Source organism: Bombina bombina, chromosome 7 (genome assembly GCF_027579735.1).
Source record: "Bombina bombina isolate aBomBom1 chromosome 7, aBomBom1.pri, whole genome shotgun sequence".
NCBI lineage: Eukaryota > Metazoa > Chordata > Amphibia > Anura > Bombinatoridae > Bombina > Bombina bombina.
In genome coordinates, this window is record NC_069505.1 from 53,191,164 (window position 1) to 53,213,453 (window position 22,290).

The following is a 22,290-nucleotide window of genomic DNA, read 5'->3' on the forward strand; positions in this document are numbered from 1 at the left end:
GGTACTGTCGATATTTGGTTACTTACAGAGAGTGCACTATAAAATCAGTGACTTGTTATTCTCAGCTCATCTGTGTACCGGCTGTTGTATTGTTCCCTCATCATGGGCAGTATTCTCTAAGTCAGCTGTATGTTATAAAATACCATATCCACTCTCCCTCTTATTAAGAAAATAATAATTCTCACTTGCTCTCCAGAGGGAACACTTGAACCATAGTGTGCTTCTATGAGTCAGTGATACATAAAAACTATTTCCTTGTGATATCTGCAAATTGAGTTCCACGTAATAGTTCCTTACAGAGATGGAGGGCTTGGAGGTGTTAATTAAAATGGATGGAGCAGAGGTAGCCTTCGGCCTCAGAGACTTAAACTGCAAAAGAGAACTCAGACAAGCTGAGCATAACTGTGCAGGGGGACACAATTTAGCCTCATCACAATACATATATTTATCAGGATTCAAAATAGGATGATGAGCATCCTCAATAGAAAATCCAAACTTGTCCTCCATAACTAATATATTGGACCCCAAGAGGTTAATACACAAATAGGTGAGTGAGGATTTACCTTTCCTTTTAAAACAAAGTTCCTCGCACCTCTACCTGACATGAGCAGAGACCGGGGCACTTACCACCTCCAGGATATCTACCCAGAGAAAGCAGAAATCCACCTCTGTTGAGACCTCCGATCGCGATCAGAGCAAAGATGTAATGCTTCGATAAGGCTCTGCCCCCCGCAAGGCCGTGTAAAGCATGCAAATACGTGCAGCTAAAATGCAGTGGCCAGAGTAAAGACAACACGTTAAAACACTGTCGGCAATCCGACTCCACAACCCCCAACAATAAAGTTTTTAAGAACCCTCTCGAAATATGCCCCCAACTTGCATAATGTGCAGAAGCGACCCGGTAAATAGGGGATCACCGGGATAAGTCTGTCGATCATGGCTAAATTCCTGCCATATGGAGAAAAACTCCTAGGTTGCTGCATGTGGATATATATATATATATATATATATATATATATACACACATATATACATTTCCCAAATAAACATTATGAGGGCCTGTAGGTGCCACCAGGTCACCTGTAATATCTGATTCCTTTTCCTATGCTTTTTCCTGTGTGCACAGGAAAGATAAATAAAGAAAAGGAACTTACCCTCCAGGTTCTCTGCTGTGGAGCAGTCACAGCACTTCCAGGTCTGACAGCACCATCCTTCCTCTGACAGGGACCTGAGATATAAAGGAAAGCAGTGTAAGCTTACACAGGTTGCCAGGAGGGAAGTTAGCAGAGAAAAACTGGAAGGAGGTAAGGGAAGTTTCCTTGCAACATCCAGTAGCTAACCTTCACCAACATTCTTACTAAGAGAATTTTATGGCTACTAGACATACCATACCCCAGTCCTTTCTTTTAGGAAACGATCTAGGAACTAAAAATCCAATTTCTTCAGAGCACTTTCTCTGCCTACCTCCTAGTAGACAAGGCAAATAATTACTGGGGAAGTAGGGGAAGGGGGAGGGATACTTAATGCTATGACTGGGGTGTCTTTGCCTGGGGTGGCCAGGTGTTGTATTCCCAACAGAAATTAATGAATTTTTGGACTCTCACTACCATTAGAAATAATAGAAAAACTTAGAAACTCTTCTGTGTAATCACTTGTCTATAGTGACTTACGGGAGCTGACACACTAAGATCTGGATTTGCACAGATATTAGTATGTTGCACTTTCACCAGAAGAAATCTGTCTCCGAAAATAGCCTTATGCTGCTGGTGGCCACCATCTTAGACATAAGGGTTTAAATGAACTATTATACTGAGATGTTGTATGAACTTATCCTAACTAACTCATAACTAGCATAACTGTAAATGATACACAGAGTCATAGCTGGGTGAAAGATCCGAAGGTCGCATTTATTGTTAAACAAGTAAAATGGCAGTAACAAATAACAAAAACATAATTAGGTGACTGCAATCGGGGAATAAGTATAAAAGAACCCTTGCAAAGTATATGGTCATAGGCCCAGGCAGCTGGCAAACAGAGCTCGGTTCAATGCTTAGTAGGACAATAGGGAGGTAATTGGTCCATCGCAACCCAGTAAGAGCATCTCCAAGCTACAAGCCTGAGAACGTCACCCTTACTGCAATGACCATCACTCCACCACAACAGCCAGCTACCAGGGCCCAGACCAGCTAGCTAAGCTAGGGCGCATGTCTATATAGCCACTCCACAGCAATAGGACCAAGAACAACGAGACGCACAGCATGTTGTATCTTGGGGAGCCCAAAGTTACCATTCTAGTCCTTACAGAGGTGAGTCGACTTTCCCTCCTCATCCCCTGAACATGCAAAAAGTGATATCCACAGGGAGGGATAATGATTGCCGCCCCTGTACCTCAAAACAAAGGAAAGGGAGGGAGGGGAAGCTTCAGTCGATCACAGGAGCAAAGAGTTATTGGATTTCCTGTCCCTATGTCTATAAAAGGTAAGTGTACTCCTCCCCCTTTAATGTAACAATGTTGCTAACACACACACACACTGCACTCAGTCCCCAGGATCCTTAACCCTTATGTATGCTTCAGGCTATCCTACCTTACACTAGCTTAAGAGTTTAATCCTGAGATGCTTTATGAACTTATCCTAACTAATTCATAACTAGCATAACTGTAAATGATACACAGAGTCATAGCTGGGTGAATGTCCCGAAGGTCGCATTTATTGTTAAACAATGAAACTGGCAGTAACAAATAACCAAAACATAATCAGGTGGCGGCAATCAGGGCCAAAGTATAAAAGAACCCCTGCAATGTAGATGGTCATAGGCCCAGGCAGCTAGCAAATGGAGCTCGGCTCAATGCTTACTAGGACTATAGGGAGGTAATCAGTCCACCGCAACCCAGTCAGAGCACCCCCAAGCTACGAGCCTGAGAATGTCACCCTTACTGCAATGACCGTCACTTCAACCACAACAGCCAGCCACCAGGGCCCAGACCAAGCGCCTAAGCTAGGGTGCATATCTAGATAGCCACTCCACACCAATGGACGCACAGCATGGTGTATCCTGGGGAGCCCAAAGTTACTGTTCTAGTCCTTACAGAGGTGAATCGACTAACCCTCCTCATGCCCCGAACACGCTAAAAAGGATATCCACATTGAGGGATGATTGCCGCCCCTGTACCTCAAAACAAAGGGAAGGGAAGGAAGTGAAGTGTCAGTCGATCACAGGAGCAAAGAGGAATTGTATTTCCTGTCCCCATGTCTATAAAAGTTAAGTGTACCCCCCCTTTAATGCAACAATATTGCTAACACACACACAGCACTCAGTCTCCAGGATCCTTAACCCTTATGTACACTTCAGGCTATCCTGCCTTACACTACCTTAAGGGTTTAACTGACCTATTATCCTGAGATGCTGTATGAATTTATCCTAACTAATTCATAACTAGCATAACTGTAAATGATACACAGAGTCATAGCTGGATGAAAGACCCTAAGGTCGCATTTATTGTTAAACAAGGAAAATGGCAGTAACAAATAACCAAAACATAATTAGGTGACTGCAATCGGGGAATAAGTATAAAAGAACCCTTGCAAAGTATATGGTCATAGGCCCAGGCAGCTGGCAAACAGAGCTCGGTTCAATACTTAGTAGGACAATAGGGAGGTAATTGGTCCACCGCAACCCAGTAAGAGCATCTCCAAGCTACAAGCCTGAAAACGTCACCCTTACTGCAATGACCATCACTCCACCACAACAGCCAGCTACCAGGGCCCAGACCAGCTAGCTAAGCTAGGGCGCATGTCTATATAGCCACTCCACAGCAATAGGACCAGGAACAACGAGACGCACAGCATGTTGTATCTTGGGGAGCCCAAAGTTACCATTCTAGTCCTTACAGAGGTGACTCGACTTTCCCTCCTCATCCCCTGAACATGCAAAAAGTGATATCCACAGGGAGGGATAACGATTGCCGCCCCTGTACCTCAAAACAAAGGAAAGGGAGGGAGGGGAAGCTTCAGTCGATCACAGGAGCAAAGAGTTATTGGATTTCCTGTCCCTATGTCTATAAAAGGTAAGTGTACTCCTCCCCCTTTAATGTAACAATGTTGCTAACACACACACACACACTGCACTCAGTCCCCAGGATCCTTAACCCTTATGTATGCTTCAGGCTATCCTACCTTACACTAGCTTAAGAGTTTAATCCTGAGATGCTTTATGAACTTATCCTAACTAATTCATAACTAGCATAACTGTAAATGATACACAGAGTCATAGCTGGGTGAATGTCCCGAAGGTCGCATTTATTGTTAAACAATGAAACTGGCAGTAACAAATAACTAAAACATAATCAGGTGGCGGCAATCAGGGCCAAAGTATAAAAGAACCCCTGCAAAGTAGATGGTCATAGGCCCAGGCAGCTAGCAAATGGAGCTCGGCTCAGTGCTTACTAGGACTATAGGGAGGTAATCAGTCCACCGCAACCCAGTCAGAGCACCCCCAAGCTACGAGCCTGAGAATGTCACCCTTACTGCAATGACCGTCACTTCAACCACAACAGCCAGCCACCAGGGCCCAGACCAAGCGCCTAAGCTAGGGTGCATATCTAGATAGCCACTCCACACCAATGGACGCACAGCATGGTGTATCCTGGGGAGCCCAAAGTTACTGTTCTAGTCCTTACAGAGGTGAATCGACTAACCCTCCTCATGCCCCGAACACGCTAAAAAGGATATCCACATTGAGGGATGATTGCCGCCCCTGTACCTCAAAACAAAGGGAAGGGAAGGAAGTGAAGTGTCAGTCGATCACAGGAGCAAAGAGGAAATGTATTTCCTGTCCCCATGTCTATAAAAGTTAAGTGTACCCCCCCTTGAATGCAACAATGTTGCTAACACACACACAGCACTCAGTCTCCAGGATCCTTAACCCTTATGTACACTTCAGGCTATCCTGCCTTACACTACCTTAAGGGTTTAACTGACCTATTATCCTGAGATGCTGTATGAATTTATCCTAACTAATTCATAACTAGCATAACTGTAAATGATACACAGAGTCATAGCTGGATGAAAGACCCTAAGGTCGCATTTATTGTTAAACAAGGAAAATGGCAGTAACAAATAACCAAAACATAATCAGGTGGCGGCAATCGGGGTCAAAGTATAAAAGAACCCCTGCAAAGTAGATGGTCATAGGCCCAGGCAGCTGGCTCGGCTCAATGCTTAGTAGGACAATAGGGAGTTAATCTGTCCACCGCAACCCAGTAAGAGCACCCCTAAGCTACGAGCCTGAGAATGTCACCCTTACTGCAATGACCGTCACTCGACCAGAACAGCCAACCACCAGGGCCCGGACCAACCACCACAAGATATAGACCCTATGAGGGCAAAATCTTGTCGCCACCCCTCACAAATTTAGGAGTAAGGAATTTTTCAGATCAGATAGAAATAAATCTATGCCCACATCATTAAGATTCACTCCATCTGGGCAATATAAACTTTTGTTGGCTGCCGTAATGTTCCTATGTTCCACAATAAAACCCCCGAGTTCCAAAGCTGTCCTTCTCAAATCCCTGTTGAGCTTTTTTCGAACCTGAAAAGCTGCTCTATGAGATTTCATATTAGTCCAAGTAAGTCTGGGAGTCACACACGACCAGCCAATGCGCACACCTGGAAACCACAACACAATCTTACGTAAATCTTCCTGCATCATATGTATCAGCTCGAGACAGGACAAGGTGCCTATGTCGTTGCCACCTAAATGGATGACAATAATCTGAGGCTTTGCCCACCTCTGAGCTGCGTCAAGCAATAATGCAGGCAGATCTGCCCAGCACAGATCCCTACCACCCAACCATTGTAACACAGCCTGAGACCGGGGCAACCCAAGCTGACTTCCTCCAGGGACCGCTAAGGCCCGAATGGCCGCCAAATGTACATACGAATGTCCGACAATCCAGATCCGCACCAGACTCTGACGTGGCTCTGCAAAAAAGAAAGACAGTTATGGCACAGGCAACCCTCCATGCAAAATAAAACCTGCATTATCAACACACCTAACTAGACTGCTGTAAAGGTCTAAAATACAGCCTATACCTCCAAGAACGCCACTGCCCAAAAGCCAAAATACAATCCTCTGATCATTCTAGCTCTGCTGCAGAAGAAGCTGCCCCAACCCTGCATGGTCATAGGCCCAGGCAGCTGGCAAACGGAGCTGGGCTCAACGCTTAGTAGGACAATAGGGAGTTAATCGGTCCACAGCAACCCAGTAAGAGCACCCCTAAGCTACGAGCCTGAGAACGTCACCCTTACTGCAATGACCGTCACTCGACCAGAACAGTCAACCACCAGGGCCCAGACCAACCGCCACAAGATATAGACCCTATGACGGCCAAATCTTGTCGCCACCCCTCACAAATTTAGGAGTAAGGAATTTTTTATATCAGATAAATGGATGACAATAATCTGAGGCTTCTCCCACCTCTGAGCTGTGTCAAGCAATAATGCAGGCAGATCCGCCCAGCTCAGATCCCTACGACCCAACCATTGTAACACAGCCTGAGACAACACAACCCAAGCTGACTTCCTCTAGGGACCTCTAAGGCCCGAATGGCCGTTAAATGCACATACGAATGTTCAACAATCCAGATCCGCACCGGACTCTGACGTGGCTCTGCAAAAAAGAAAGGCAGTTATGGCACAGGCAACCCTCCATGCAAAATAAAACTGCATCATCAACACACATAACTAGACTGCTGTAAAGTCCTAACATATAGCCTATACCTCCAAGAATGCCACCACCCAAGAGCCTGAATATAATCCTCCGATCATTCCAGATCTGCTGCAGAAGTAGCTGCCCCAACCCAAAAAGAATGGGGGCAATGCAAGAAGGATCGAATCCGGCATCTCGCGCAGACTTTTCGAGGACCTTATGGAACTGAAAACGAGTCAATGTGGATCCGTCGAGGTGAGCGAGAAAAAGCGGAGGCCCCGCTGGACAGACATGCATGTAGGTCAACAGCAACCCCACTGGACAAGACCGGGCCCCCAGCATGGCAGGGAGGGAAAGCCAAACACCCCGAACCTCCTGATCTATTGTGGAGCGGGGGACATACAGAAGCACAGCATCCCTAGAAAGACGAACATGCACTCACAGCACCCCCCCCCCCCCAGAGCAACGGCCCTTTTTGAAGAGGGAACCAGCTCACACGACCTGCAAAGCACCATGAAAAGCAAGCCCGAAAGCAGCACCAAACATCAGGGTCTCAAATTCCAAGGAACAAACTTGAGATAAAGAATTCAGCAGAGAAACTAGCCAATCTACCGTAATAGGTTCCCTGTCATGATTCTGGCCTCTTTAACAGGGTGGAGCCCTCTGGCAGGGTTAGCAGGGAACTGGGCAGATTGCATAGCAATAGACTAGAGACTTAAAAATATATATAACAGTCCTATTTATTAATCAAAGGTTATACAGGCAAATAGCAAGTAATGTCCAGAAATTGTTTATACTGGGAAACAGGTACAAGCAAGGGTTAACAGAAGAAAACTCTACAAACCAGTATAAACTGATGTTGATGTACAAGTTCAGACAGATAACAGCCAAGTACTGAAAGGCCCACTTCAGGGCTAAGGACTGTAGAACACACTTCTGGGCTAAACAAAGGAAATGCCGCTCCTGGGCTAAGCAAAGGTAATGCCAGCTTCTGTGTTAAAGTAAAAGCCTCTCCTTGGCAAAGTAAAGGGAATGCCAGCTTCTGGGCTAATAAAAGAAATACAATGTGCTGAATACAAGTCAGTGCTGGAGACAGGATAAACACATAGGCATAGCAGGCAATAAGGTACTGGACCTGGGAAACTGCAACAGGGAAAGTCAAAGCAGTAGTACTAACTGCGCCAAATGCAGAGACAGGGTCAGGACAGTCCAAGGTTCAAAGGCAGGCAGCAAGTATCCAAACTTAGGTAATGTCACTAGCAGGAAGTACAGCAACAAACAGGAAGCAGGAACTGGATAGACTTTAATGCCAAAGCAAGCAGTGGAGGCATAGTTTGCTCAATATGTAGTCAGAGAGCACTTCCCTGATTGGATAGCATCTAGGGAGGGTGGAGCTGAGAGACACACTTACTGATGATAATATTCCTCCATACAGCACATGCAAGTAAACATCCTCCAGTGGCACAGACCAAGCAAACTGCACTCTAAACCTGGAGTCCCTGGTTCAATCCCAGGGAGGGCCCAGCAAGGGGGTCACCAGTGATGTCCCTGCTGTGCGGTTTGTATTTTACTACGAATAGAGCTAATGGGATCCGGACAGTACCTCACCAAAATGGGTGACCTCCGGGCACTCAAAGCCTTTTCATAGCAGACAAGGTCTTCAATGAGAACGTGGATGCCATCTGATGCCTTTACACAGCCAGAAGGTGATATGTCCCTAGAACTGAATGGAACAGAAATTTAATAGCAGGTGGTTTAAATGTTATAACTTTGAGACTGTTGTGTAACGGAGTGTGGAGAGCTATTAGCAATGTCCACTTTGAAAGGGTCCAAAAGTAAAGTCATCATACATCAATGCCTTTGTGATTACAGTTTCATCAGGAAATGTTACAAAACAAGATCTTTCTTGTGCCGGCTTACTCTCAAGGAATTGGACTCCAGTAACATTTAACTCACTGAACATATAATGAATATCTTCCTCAATAGCATCAGGGTGTAACTGGGAAACACAAACAGTATAAGAAGGGTAACAGAATAGTTCTGACTTGTTGATACATTGTGAGTGGGTCGTCTATCAGAGTCGGTAAAGGTAGTAGCAATGGTCCTATGTGTGACAGATAAACAGTATCCAACAGTCTGTACGTTTTGTTTTTCCATGCCCTCATCAGTGGAGTAAGATTCACAGTCAGGATCCAAAAGGTTAGTCTTGGGATTAACTTCACACTCACCATCCTGTCTCTCAATTATTTCATAGCTGTCTGCCTTTGGAATTGTCATGTTCTTAGCCAGCTGCTCAGACTGTATTGGCAAGGAGTGAGTTTCAGGTCTAATTGGATCTTTATAGGATGTAGCAGTCTTTACAGCTATCCTTTCATTAGTCTGCTGATTTATCCGCTGTGGCCTAGGGGATCTTATAGGTTTATTTATGTTTTTTCTCTCAGATGAAGAAGCAGAGTTGTTTGTTTGTCACTTTTTCGGCCTGCTGACCTGGTAGCTGTGTGTTGGGGATTTTAGCAGGTCTAGCTCTAGCTTCGCTGTCAGGTGCTGTAGCAGGTTTAATAAAGCCAAATGGGGCAGGCCTGGATGAAATGTCCTAAACCCTCAAAGTAAAAACAATGTGCTTTGAGTCTCCTCCGAGACATCTCTTCCTACGAAAGGGGTAAGCATTTGCTGCCATGTGACACTGGTGATGTGTTTTCATATTTGCTAAAGCTGTCCTGTATAGTCTGGCTGAAGACTTAGATGAAAAACAATCGTCAATTGGCTCTGCTTTCTTATATGTAAAATTGTTGCTCAACTTAACTGCCAGGGAAGCAGTTGGCAAAGGCTTTGTCATAGAAGATATCTTGAGGGACAAATGCAAAACAGAATGAGAAGCAGTCTGCCAGGAACGAACAGCAGCATCAATAGCTTGTTCTATGGCCCGGTTGCCACCTGGTAGTAGCTTCTTTCTGCCCAATTGTGCTTTTCACAGAGGAAAACTTTCCTGTAGTATATCAGTCTGATCCCGCCGACATGGTCAGTCCAGCCCCGAAATACCAGGCAATTCTCCTCTGAACAAGGAACATGACAACCCCAGACGATCGTTTCGGCCTCCTTTGGGCCTCGTCAGTGAGGTGCAGCCATATCCCTCTAAGCACATTGGGCAAGGAGTCCACGTCTGGTTTCCCCCATCACCCTTAGGGAGACTATCCCCAGGGTCATATTTACATATGCAAAACAGAATGAGAAGCAGTCTGCCAGGAACAAACAGCAGCATCAATAGCTTGTTCTATGGCCCGGTTGCCACCTGGTAGTAGCTTCTTTCTGCCCAATTTTGCTTTTCACAGAGGAAAACTTTCCTGTAGTATATCAGTCTGATCACACCGACATGTTCAGTCCAGCCCCGAAATACCAGGCAATTCTCCTCTGAACAAGGAACATGACAACCCCAGACGATCGTTTCGGCCTCCTTTGGGCCTCGTCAGTGAGGTGCGGCCATATCCCTCTAAGCACATTGGGCAAGGAGTCCACGTCTGGTTTCCCCCATCACCCTTATGGAGACTATCCCCAGGGTCATATTTACATATGCAAAACAGAATGAGAAGCAGTCTGCCAGGAACGAACAGCAGCATCAATAGCTTGTTCTATGGCCCGGTTGCCATCTGGTAGTAGCTTCTTTCTGCCCAATTGTGCTTTTCACAGAGGAAAACTTTCCTATAGTATATCAGTCTGATCCCGCCGACATACCATCAGTCCAGCCCCGAAATACCAGTCAATTCTCCTCTGAACAAGGAACATGACAACCCCAGAACTCTGGGTTCCGGACGGGTTCCCAGGAGAGTTCAACAATCTCATGAAGTAAGAAATAACAGACACCTTAGCTGCACTCTTTAATGGGATATTAGGGGGGCACTGTAAGGACATTGAACAGATTTTCAGAGGCAAATGTAACATCATATCCAAACCTGACAGAGACACATTATTAACATCCTCATACAGACCCATTTCCTTACTTAACTCGGAATACAAACTGTTTACCAAAATACTGGCCAACAGATTAACAGACATCCTACCCACAATCATACACAAAGACCAGACAGGATTCATAAAAGGTAGATCCTCAGTAGTCAATATGAGGAAGCTACAGCTCATTCTAACCCACTACTGGATTAAATCTAACAAACATTCAAACACACTAGAAGAGGCATGTCTAGTACTTGTAGATGCGGAAAAAGCGTTTGATAAGATATTATGGGATCACCTCAATACCACCCTAGACAACTTTGGAATACTAGGGCCTTTTCTAAATGCCATCCACACTATCTATAAAGAACCACAAACGGCGATATTAATCAACGATACACCCTCCATACCATTTGTACTTCAAAGAGGCACTAGGCAGGGATGTCCCCTATACCACCTACTATTCGAACTGGCACTCAAACCCTTGGCCCACAGGATTAGTGGGGAGACAGAGGGCCTGTGTGTGGTTTGGGAGACTGTCTATCATGCTCCTATACTCCCAGAAGCCACAAACTAATATTCCAAAAATAATGAAAATTATCACAGAATTTACAGGGCAGATTGCAATAGACTGGAGACTCAAATATATACAACAGTCTTGTTTATTAGGAGAAGGTTATACAGACAAATAGCAAGAAATAGTTTATACTGGAAAACAGGTACAAATGAGGGTTAAAAGAAGAAAACTGTACAGACCAATATAACTGATGTTAATGTGCAAGTTCAGACAGACAACAGCCAAGTATTGAAAGGCCTACTTCTGGGCTAATCAAATAAATACAATGTGCTGAATACAAGCTGCAAGCAGAAGCAAAGTCAGTGCTGGAGACAGGATTAACACATAGGCACAGCAGGCAATAAGGTACTGGACCTGGGAAACTGCAACAGGGAAAGTCAAAGTAGTAGTACAAATGCAGAGACAAGGTCAGTCCAAGGTTCAAAGGCAGGCAGCAAGTATCCAAACTTGGGTAAAGTCCCCAGCAGGAAGTCCAGTAACAAACAGGAAGCAGGAACTGGATAGACCTCAATGCCAAATCAAGCAGTGAAGGCTGCTCAATAAGTAGTCAGAGAGCAATTCCCTGATTGGGTAGAATCCACATGCAAGTAAACATCCTCCAGTGGCACAGACAGAGCAAACTACACTCTGAGCCTAGAGCCCATGGTTCAATCCCAGGCAGGGTCCAGCAAGGGGGTCACCAGCAATGCTGCACTCCTCTCCTGGGTACGAACAGAGCTTATGGGATCCTGACATTCCCTGACATCCCTCTGACGGACTTCAGATCGACCCCACACTCTCAGTCGTCTCTCAACTGGAACACTTCACAGAAGAACGAGACGACTTACCTGTCAGCCCTGCTAACCAGTCTAATAACATCACCTGATGGCATGCCATGGAAAAACTACCATGTGCCCGACAGAAACTGACCCACTCCTGCCTGTGTCTCACATACGTGGCCCATGTCATTGGGGCTAAGGACGCCACAATCAGCGGGAAGAATGAACGCCATCTGCCAAAGAAACAAAGGACAGGGATAACCTTGCAGAGCAACCTTGGGAGCGGCGGCCCTAAACAATTCCCATTGAAAACTAGATAAAGTGTCTGCCACTACGTTTTGCACACCTGGGACATGGCAGGCTCTGAAATCTATATTCAACTGCAGGCATCTCAACCCCAGTTGCTGCAGGTATCGCACCACCAAAGACGCAGACAGCCGATTGACTGCATAAACCATACTGAGGATTATCGTTTCAGAAGATTACAGTGTGATTCTTCAGTCATTGACCCCATAGCTCAATGGCCACTACTATGGGAAACAACTCAAGGAGACACAAGTTCTTGTTCAAGCCACGGGCAATCCACAAATGCGGCCAAGGTTCTGCACTCCACTCGTCTTCAAGGTAGGCTCTGTATCCGTGAAATCCCGCAGTATCTGTTAGCAGGTGTAATGCCAGATTCGAGGTAGGTTCGGTCCTCCAAACACTGATCCCATTAAACTGTTCCAATAACTGTTAACATATCCGAAGATCCGTAGTGATATCGTCCGACATCCGAATGCGGGTGGATGAAGACGTCACCCCTTTCAACTGATGCTCCATCTTTTTCTGGAAAACTCTCCCCCAAGAGATGACCCAGCCAGCAAAATTTCAGCAGGCCCAACAAGGACTGCAATTCCTTGAGGGAACATGAAGGCGCTGAGGCAGATGCTCTAACCACCGTCAGCATACGCCTCACCTTGTCAGCTGGTAATCAGCATTCCATTGCCACTGAGTCAATCTCAATGCCTAGGAAAGTGAGGCAAGTACAAGGACCCTGGGTTTTATCTTCTGTCAAGGGCACCCCAAACATAGACATCACGGACCTTAGCGCAGCCATTAAAGCAACACATTCGTCTGAGCACGGGCGACCGACCAATAGAAAATCATCCAGACAGTGCGCTATCACGTTAGCATGCGCTTCCAAAACCACTGTAGAAATGAGCTAAAGGCCTCGAAATAGGCACAGGAAATGGAGACACCCATCTATTGGCCCTGTCCAAATAGTAGGAACCCTCGAACCAGCAGCCCATCAACCGAAAGGAAGAATGGGGAAGTGGAAGCAGGCAAAACGCCGCCTCCATGTCGAGCTTGGCCATAAGGGTACCCCGGCCTACTTTCTGCATCAACGTGAGGGCCTCTTTGAAGGATTGGTAATGCACTGAGGCCAACTCAGGATAAATGGCATTGTTTACTGAAGAACCCTTAAGAAAAGAAAGGTGTTGGATCAAGCGAAACTGGCCCCCTCTTTCCTGAGTCAAGGTCACCAACCCCGGAATCAGTCTCTCCCTAAAAGGGCCAGCTACCCTGTCCAACACCAGTTCCTTACCCTTCTTTTCCCGCACCGCCTCCGGAGACTGGTAGGCCGATTTTAGATTATGCAGCACCAAAGATCCCCGTACCCCCATGGAAAGTGGAATAAGAAAACCATTGCGCAACCCATCCTGAAGCAAGCAATCTGCTCGCCTATTTGGATAGCTAGCCAGCCATGGTTCATTTGCAGCCACCTTCAGCTGCGTTCCTGCCCTTACCCACAAAAGCACTCTTTGGTCCAATTCTGTCATTCTGAGAGTCCTTCTTCCTGCTGCAATCGTCTCCTGGGTGGGTACCGCTGCAATACCTACACTGGTGCCAAAATAAACAGATGGACCCACTGTCGGTCCTGGAATTTCCAACAAACTCCTGAGACTGACCATCAAAAATGAAGGGGCTGCTGGCCCCCGGGACTAGGGGCACTATGCTTTTAGGCCCCAAATGTGCCCAAAAAAGAATGTCAATGGATGCGAAATCAAGCTTGGGATTACCCACCATCTTCCGTCTGAAGGACATTTTGTACTGCCTCTTCATGATACTTACAATGTATACAGTCTATAGTGTCTATATATTTTATAATTGCACCAGCTCTCTCAGGCCATCTCTCGATATAGCACAATGCCAGCCCCCTGAAACACCTCTGCCACTCGTCGAAAAAATCGGGCCTCTTTTATTTCTTTGGGCCCGTGCCATCCTCCATCATCTCCTTCTGCCTATACACCTCAGGAGACAACTCGAAAATATTTACATACTTCCCATGAATCTTCTTGACCAATTTTGATTCTAAGTGGGCATGAAGACTGTAAACGGCACAAGGGTAGATATCACCCTACGCTGCCACCTTGCGACTCCCCGGCAGCGGAGCGCTACCTACCGTCGCCTCTGAGGTTGAGAAGCCTGCCCCGAAGACCCTGCTGGACTTGTCCCTACTTACGGACTCACCAGACTCCCTGTCCCTGACTTGTCCACTAACCATTTCATCATCCTGTACATGCGTTTGTGCCCCATAGCCACCAACCCCAGGGACCTATTGCTCTCTCTGACCTGGAGTCACTAGAAGATGAGGAAAACCCTTGAAACAAATAAACAGCATGGCACTCACCGCCAACCAGCTGCTGTGACTCTGAAGAACCTGAAGTCGAAGGGCCCTCTTCGGACGCCGTCCCTCTGGCCAAAGCCTCCTTGGATGCGACTAGATCCTGTTGAGGGGTGCCACTGGATGAGGGATCACTGGCCGCCATATCCACCTGCAAGAGAGAAGGCAAGAGGGAAGCACTATGGGAGGAGACTTGGGTCGTCAACCCTCACCAGTCTGTGATACACCAGCCCTCATAACACTCTCATGCACGCTGAGCCCTATCCATGACGAAGCTTCAGTCGATCGCAGGAGCAAAGAGCAATAAGATTTCCTGTCCCCATGTCTATGAAGGGTAAGTGTACTCCTCCCCACTTTAATGCAACAATTTTGCTAACACACACATACACACAGCACTCAGTTTCCAGGATCCTTAACCCCTTAAGGACCAAGGACGTACGCCACACGTCCTCAAAAAAAATACACTTAATGACCGAGGACGTGTGGCGTACGTCCTTGGTCTGGAAAGCAGCTGGAAGCGATCCTGCTCGCTTCCAGCTGCTTTCCGGTTATTGCAGTGATGCCTCGATATGGAGGCATCCTGCAATAACCCCCCTTGGCCATCCGATGCAGAGAGAGCCACTCTGTGGCCCTCTCTGCACCGGACATCGGTGGCCGGTATCGTTGGTGGGTGGGAGCAAGGCTGGGAGGCGGGTGGGCGGCCATCGATGTGCCCAGTGGAGTGGAGGGGGGCGGGATCGGGGGGCGGGAGGGGGGGGCGGGAGCGCGCACGGGAGCGCGCACGGGGAGCGCGCACGTGCACGGGGGGCGGAGGGTGGGCGCGTGCACGGGGCGGGAGCGGCGAGGGAACCGCTACACTACAGAAAATTAAAGTTTAAAAAGTACAAACAAATTACTTTTTGAAAGCTGTAAATAAAACAGCTAAGTGATGTGGAAGGGGTGGGGGGTTGATCTTGGGGGGGGGGAAGCTACACTGCAGAGAAAAGGGTTTTTTTTTTTAAAAAAAGGCAAATTTTTTCACTAAACTGGGTACTGGCAGACAGCTGCCAGTACCCAAGATGGCGCCCATTAAGGCAGAGGGGGAGGGTTAGAGAGCTCTTTGGTGGGGGATCAGTAAGGCTGGGGGCTTAAGGGGGGATCCTACACAGCAGCATATGTAAATATGCTAAAAAAAAACACAAAAAAAGCCCAAATATAGCTTTTATTTTAGTACTGGCAGAGTTTCTGCCAGTACTTAAGATGGCGGGGACAATTGGGGGGTGGGGGAGGGAAGAGAGCTGTTTGGGAGGGATCAGGGGGTCTCATGTTTCAGGTGGGAGGCTGAGCTCTACACTAAAGCTAAAATTAACCCTGCAAGCTCCCTACAAGCTACATAATTAACCCCTTCACTGCTAGCCATAATACACGTGTGAAATGCAGCGGAATTTGGCGGCCTTCTAATTACCAAACAAGCAACGCCAAAGCCATATATGTCTGCTATTTCTGAACAAAGGGGATCCCAGAGAAGCATTTACAACCATTTGTGCCATAATTGCACAAGCTGTTTGTAAATGATTTCAGTGAGAAACCTAAATTGTGAAAAATTTAAAGTTTTTTTTAATTTGATCGCATTTGGCGGTGAAATGGTGGCATGAAATATACCAAAATGGGCCTAGATCAATACTTGGGGTTGTCTACTACACTACACTAAAGCTAAAATTAACCCTAGAAGCTCCCTACATGCTCCATAATTATCCCCTTCACTGCTGGGCATAATACACGTGTAGTGCGCAGTGGCATTTAGCAGCCTTCTAATTACTAAAAAGCAACGCCAAAGCCATATATGTCTGCTATTTCTGAACAAAGGGGATCCCAGAGAAGAATTTACAACCATTTAAGCCATAATTGCACAAGCTGTTTGTAAATAATTTCAGTGAGAAACCAAAAGTTTGTGAAAAAATTTGTAAAAAAGTGAACGATTTTTTGTATTTAATCGCATTTGGCGGTGAAATGGTGGCATGAAATATACCAAAATGGGCCTAGATCAATACTTTGGGATGTCTACTAAAAAAAATATATACATGTCAATGGATATTCAGAGATTCCTGAAAGATATTAGTGTTCTAATGTAACTAGCGCTAATTTTGAAAAATAATGGTTTGGAAATAGCAAAGTGCTACTTGTATTTATGGCCCTATAACTTACAAAAAAAGCAAAGAAGATGTAAACATTGGGTATTTCTAAACTCAGGACAAAATTTAGAAACTATTTAGCATGGGTGTTTTTTGGTGGTTGTAGATGTGTAACAGATTTTGGGGGTCAAAGTTAGAAAAAGTGTGTTTTTTTCAATTTTTTCCTCATATTTTATAATTTTTTTATAGTAAATTATAAGATATGATGAAAATAATGGTATCTTTAGAAAGTCCATTTAATGGCGAGAAAAACGGTATATAATATGTGTGGGTACAGTAAATGTGTAAGAGGAAAATTACAGCTAAACACAAACACCGCAAAAATGTAAAAATAGCCTTGGTCCCAAACGGACAGAAAATGGAAAAGTGCTGCGGTCATTAAGGGGTTAATAGGGATGCTAAACCCAATATTTTTCCTTTTATGATTCAGATAGAGCATGCAATTTTAAGCAACTGTCTAATGTACTCCTATTAGCAATTTTTCTTCATTCTCTCGCTATCTTTATTTAAAAAGCAGGAATGTAAAGCTTAGGAGCCGGCCCATTTTAAGTTCAGCACCCTGGATAGTGCTTGCTTATTGGTGGGCTACATTTAGTCACCAAATAAGCAAGCATAACCCAGGTTCTGAACCAAAAATGGGTCGGCTCCTTAGCTTTACATTCCTGCTTTTTAAATAAAGATAGCAAGAGAATGAAGAAGAATGCCATTTTAGTTTTAGTCGTATTTCAGTCATCTGAATTTTTTTAGTTTTAGTCGTCTTATTCTCCAGTAGATTTTAGTCTACTAAAATCTAAGGGGTTTAGTTAAAGTGTAATGCATTATTTAAGCATTTCTCTATAATTTGCAAACTGATTATATACTCCAGGAGTAAACATAACACCTGTTATTATTTATGGTATTAAGGTTTAAACATGCAATACAGACACAGATTTAGCCGTTGTGATATATAACGTCTTTATTAAACTTAAAATCAAATAAAACCAAGTTTCATAAACAAACAGAAGTGCAACTTTAAAATATAACAAAACAAAACTGTAAACTGTATTGGCTGTATTGCACATATTACCCAATATAAAAACTTTCACAGTTCTCTGTGAATAATTAATACAAGTATCAAGTAATTCAACACAACTAAAAGTTTCTGCAGCTAGCACAGGCACAGCATAAAATAAACCCATACTCGTGGGTTATGCTTATTTCTATAGGAAGAATCAATTTATTGTTCACAGATTCGAAAAAACTTTCGGCAACGATATTACCACTGCTCTAGAACTTCCAAACTCATTATATACTCCTGGAGTAAAGGTTTATTAACCTGTTTTATTTATGGTATTAAGGTTTGAACATGCAATACAGATTTAACAGTTGTGGTATATAACATGTCTTTATCTTAAATGTAATCAAATTAAGTTTCGTAAATTTTACAAAAGAGCAGTAATTAGATATGGATTAATTATAACACCTTGCATAAAATGTTTTTGTCAGGCAAATTGTGATTTAGTTTTAGTCATAATCTTTTGACTAAAATGCCATTTCAGTTTTAGTCGTTATTTTTAGTCATCAGAATTTCTTTAGTTTTATACTCATTTTAGTCTAGTTTAGTCGACGAAATTACACTGCTTTAACCCTTATGTACGCTTCAAGATATCCGGCTTTACACTAGCTTTAGTTTCCGTTCTTGGAATATCACGAATGCACATGCCTAAATTTTATGCATTAAATTATTTTGATTATATAATCACAAGATTAACAATGCAGATAATGATTTTGAATTGTTTTTCAAGCTTTAGGGGTCTCAAAGACAGAACCATTTTAGGATTGTTATTTCTAGGAAACACACTGACCAAATCATAATTCAGATTATCTCGCATTTGCAGGATCAGATGTACACACAGAAAAAATAAATAGAAATGGCGCTAACACCCTCTTTCAAAATATAGTAATTGTAGTTGAATAAACCATATCTACAAATTCCTATAATAAAATAACTAAAACTAAAATCCCCAAAAAATTACAGAGTATATATTTAAAAAACACAAGTTGAATATAAAAAGAAGAATTTTTTTACCACATTCCAGTATTAAAGTCCATAAATCGAGATCTGACCGGAAGGGGCGGGTGTCGCAAGTAAACCGGCATCAGCGGCGTGCGTGTACTCTAGTGGGAGCGAGTGCAACCGCAGAGAGAACCTATACACCTGCAGGCAAATCCTTGGGGCCGGCATATTCTTTCAGGGGCCCTCGGATATTGAGCCTCCACCGGAGCACGGCCTGCATAAGTTCCCGGGTCAGTCATACAGGCGTATGGAGGTCCTCTGTGCCTGGGACTGTTGCGGCTGCATCAGCTTTGACAGCGGAGGCAAGTGGGAATTCCTCTGTTACCGCAGTACCACTCCAGCTAAGTGAGGCGCATACAGACCGCAGTGGGATGCAAGCTGGACTACGGGGAGACGTAGTGCTGCAGGAGCTAACAGCAATTTGCCTAATAACAGCGGGCAATACCCCTGATCCATTACTCTATCGTGAGTTTCCCCCCCCCCCGCGACGATTGTGGACTCTGGTAAGGACAAACCGGGGTGGGGCATCATTTTACTTGGAAGGGCCTGGCAAGGTGAGAGTGTTCTGAGGGAGTTGCTGTGCGGTCCCCCCGCCGCAAATAAGTGGACTCTGTAGAGTATACTAGAGAGGGGTACTAACACTATAATAAAACGAAGTAAAGTGAACACAGTTTATAAGCTGAACTGCACATACTCAGTTGAACTCTGGGGCCATTTCCCTTTTTTCTCTAACCTTGCCAGTGACAGAGGAGCCTGATACAAGAGAGGCGTCTACCTATTGATTGGCAGCATAAAACAGTCAAGAGACATTTGCAGACATTTGCAGCAAAATAGGAAAAGGTTTAAAAACACCTATTGACTTATCTATATAAAGCAGTTTCCTAGCTACCATCTGGGAGTCTCCTTCCTAGGGGAAAAAGAGTGGCTAACGGCTATTAACTGATGACACTCTTGTAAGATATTGCCAAACACTCTTCCCCCCTCACTAAATGGGGCAAAGTAGGACACTATAGGATACCCACAGCTATAGACACTGCACATTTGGAATAACCTGTGGCCCTTGCTCTCCCTTCTTGATATTTCTTTGGCCTTCTTTTTCGCAGTGTTTTATATTTACAGAGGCCTGCTGGATAACTGCTTATTGCATTTTTTTTCTGTTATTAAGCTAACTAATATTCAAAACTGATACATGTAACATTAAGTAGATATATTTAAGGTCAAAGTTAATACTGTTTTTTGTTTGTGCTACAGGTGACAAATTAGCCTAAGCTTAAGATATCCTTTAGTTATGCTAATTAATTGCATGTTGGGTTATTTGTTGAGTTACTTATTCTGCTTCTCAACTTAGAGTGCTTAAACAGTGGTTTTAAAAGTACTATATCTTACTAAGTTATTTTGGGATGAATGTCTAGACTGTAGCATTACAGACTCTAGAGCAGCCTTCCCCCCCCCTACTTTTGTTGATGAATGTATAGTGGATAGTTCAGCTCCAATGAGCAGGGGGCGATTACTGTTCAAAAGTAAATAGTACGGCAAAGTAAGGTGATTTTTAGTAGCTGAACTACCCTTGTAAAAAAAAAAAAAAAAACCTCTCTGTTGGTTTTTCTTCACAGTATCACAGGCACGGATAGCTGTTCACTAAATATATCATTATTACCTATTATCAACACATACATTAGTATTTAATTATATAAGACAACTTATAAAAAACAAAACAAAAAAAAAACATAATTTATGCTTACCTGATAAATTCCTTTCTTCTGTAGTGTGATCAGTCCACGGGTCATCATTACTTCTGGGATATTACTCCTCCCCAACAGTGAAGTGCAAGAGGATTCACCCAGCAGAGCTGCATATAGCTCCTCCCCTCTACGTCACTCCCAGTCATTCGACCAAGGACCAACGAGAAAGGAAAAGCCAAGGGTGAAGTGGTGACTGGAGTATAAATTAAAAAATATTTACCTGCCTTAAAAACAGGGGCGGCCGTGGACTGATCACACTACAGAAGAAAGGAATTTATCAGGTAAGCATAAATTATGTTTTCTTCTGTTAAGTGTGATCAGTCCACGGGTCATCATTACTTCTGGGGATACCAATACCAAAGCCAAAAGTACACGGATGACGGGAGGGATAGGCAGGCTCTTTATACAGAAGGAACCACTGCCTGAAGAACCTTTCTCCCAAAAATAGCCTCCGATGAAGCAAAAATGTCAAATTTGTAAAATTTGGAAAAAAGTAGTGAAGCGAAGACCAAGTTGCAGCCTTGCAAATCTGCTCAACAGAGGCCTCATTCTTGAAGGCCCAAGTGGAAGCCACAGCTCTAGTAGAATGAGCTGTAATTCTTTCAGGAGGCTGCTGTCCAGCAGTCTCATAAGCTAAACGAATTATGCTACGAAGCCAAAAAGAAGAGAGGTAGCAGAGCTTTTTGACCTCTCCTCTGCCCAGAGGTAAACGACAAACAGAGAAGACGTTTGTCGAAATTCCTTAGTTGCCTGTAAGTAAAATTTTAGAGCACGGACTACATCCAGGTTGTGCAGTAGACGTTCCTTCTTCGAAGAAGGATTTGGGCACAAAGAAGGAACAACAATCTCTTGATTGATATTCCTGTTAGTAACTACCTTAGTAAGAACCCAGTTTAGTACGCAGAACTACCTTATCCGGAATGAAAAATCAAATAAGGAGAATCACAATGTAAGGCTGATAATTCAGAGACTCTTCGAGCCGAGGAAATAGCCATTAAAAATAGAACTTTCCAAGATAACAACTTTATATCAATGGAATGAAGGGGTTCAAACGGAACGGCCTGTAAAACATTAAGAACAAGGTTTAAACTCCATGGTGGAGCAACAGTTTTAAACACAGGCTTAATCCTGACCAAAGCCTGACAAAAAGCCTGGACGTCAGGAACTTCTGACAGACGTTTGTGTAACAGAAAGGGACAGAGCTGAGATCTGTCCCTTTAATGAACTAGCGGATAAACCCTTTTCTAAACCTTCTTGTAGAAAGACAATATCCTAGGAATCCTAACCTTACTCCAAGAGTAACCTTTGGATTCACACCAATATAGGTATTTACGCCATATCTTATGGTAAATCTTTCTGGTAACAGGCTTCCTAGCCTGTATTAAGGTATCAATAACTGACTCAGAAAACCCACGTCTTGATAAAATCAAGCGTTCAGCTTCAGAGAAGTTAGATTTTGATGTTTGAAGGGACCCTGTATCAGAAGGTCCTGTTTCAGAGGTAGAGACCAAGCTGGACAGGATGACATGTCCACCAGGTCTGCATACCAAGTCCTGCGTGGCCACGCAGGTGCTATTAGAATCACTCATGCTCTCTCTTGTTTGATTCTGGCAATCCAATCGAGGAAGCATCGGGTAAGGGTGGAAACACGTAAGCCATCCTGAA

At 44.3% G+C, this 22,290-nt stretch overlaps 1 protein-coding gene across 2 annotated transcripts in view; it reads right to left on the reverse strand.

Moving 5' to 3' along the window:
- Window positions 1–3,470: 3,470 nt before the first annotated feature.
- The window catches only part of LOC128665868 (pre-mRNA-processing factor 39), a 727,810-nt gene continuing 708,990 nt past the window's right edge, over window positions 3,471–22,290 (reverse strand). Inside the window, exons 20-21 of one of the 2 annotated variants that reach the window (XM_053720108.1) lie at window positions 14,663–14,807; window positions 3,471–5,981 (exon numbers count right to left, since the gene is read on the reverse strand). In XM_053720108.1, coding sequence (XP_053576083.1) covers window positions 5,404–5,981; window positions 14,663–14,807 — 723 coding nt within the window. In that variant the 3' untranslated portion in view covers window positions 3,471–5,403. Of the gene's footprint in view, window positions 5,982–6,520; window positions 6,670–14,662; window positions 14,808–22,290 lie in introns of those variants that run through there. The other variant, XM_053720111.1, reaches the window with a different exon arrangement.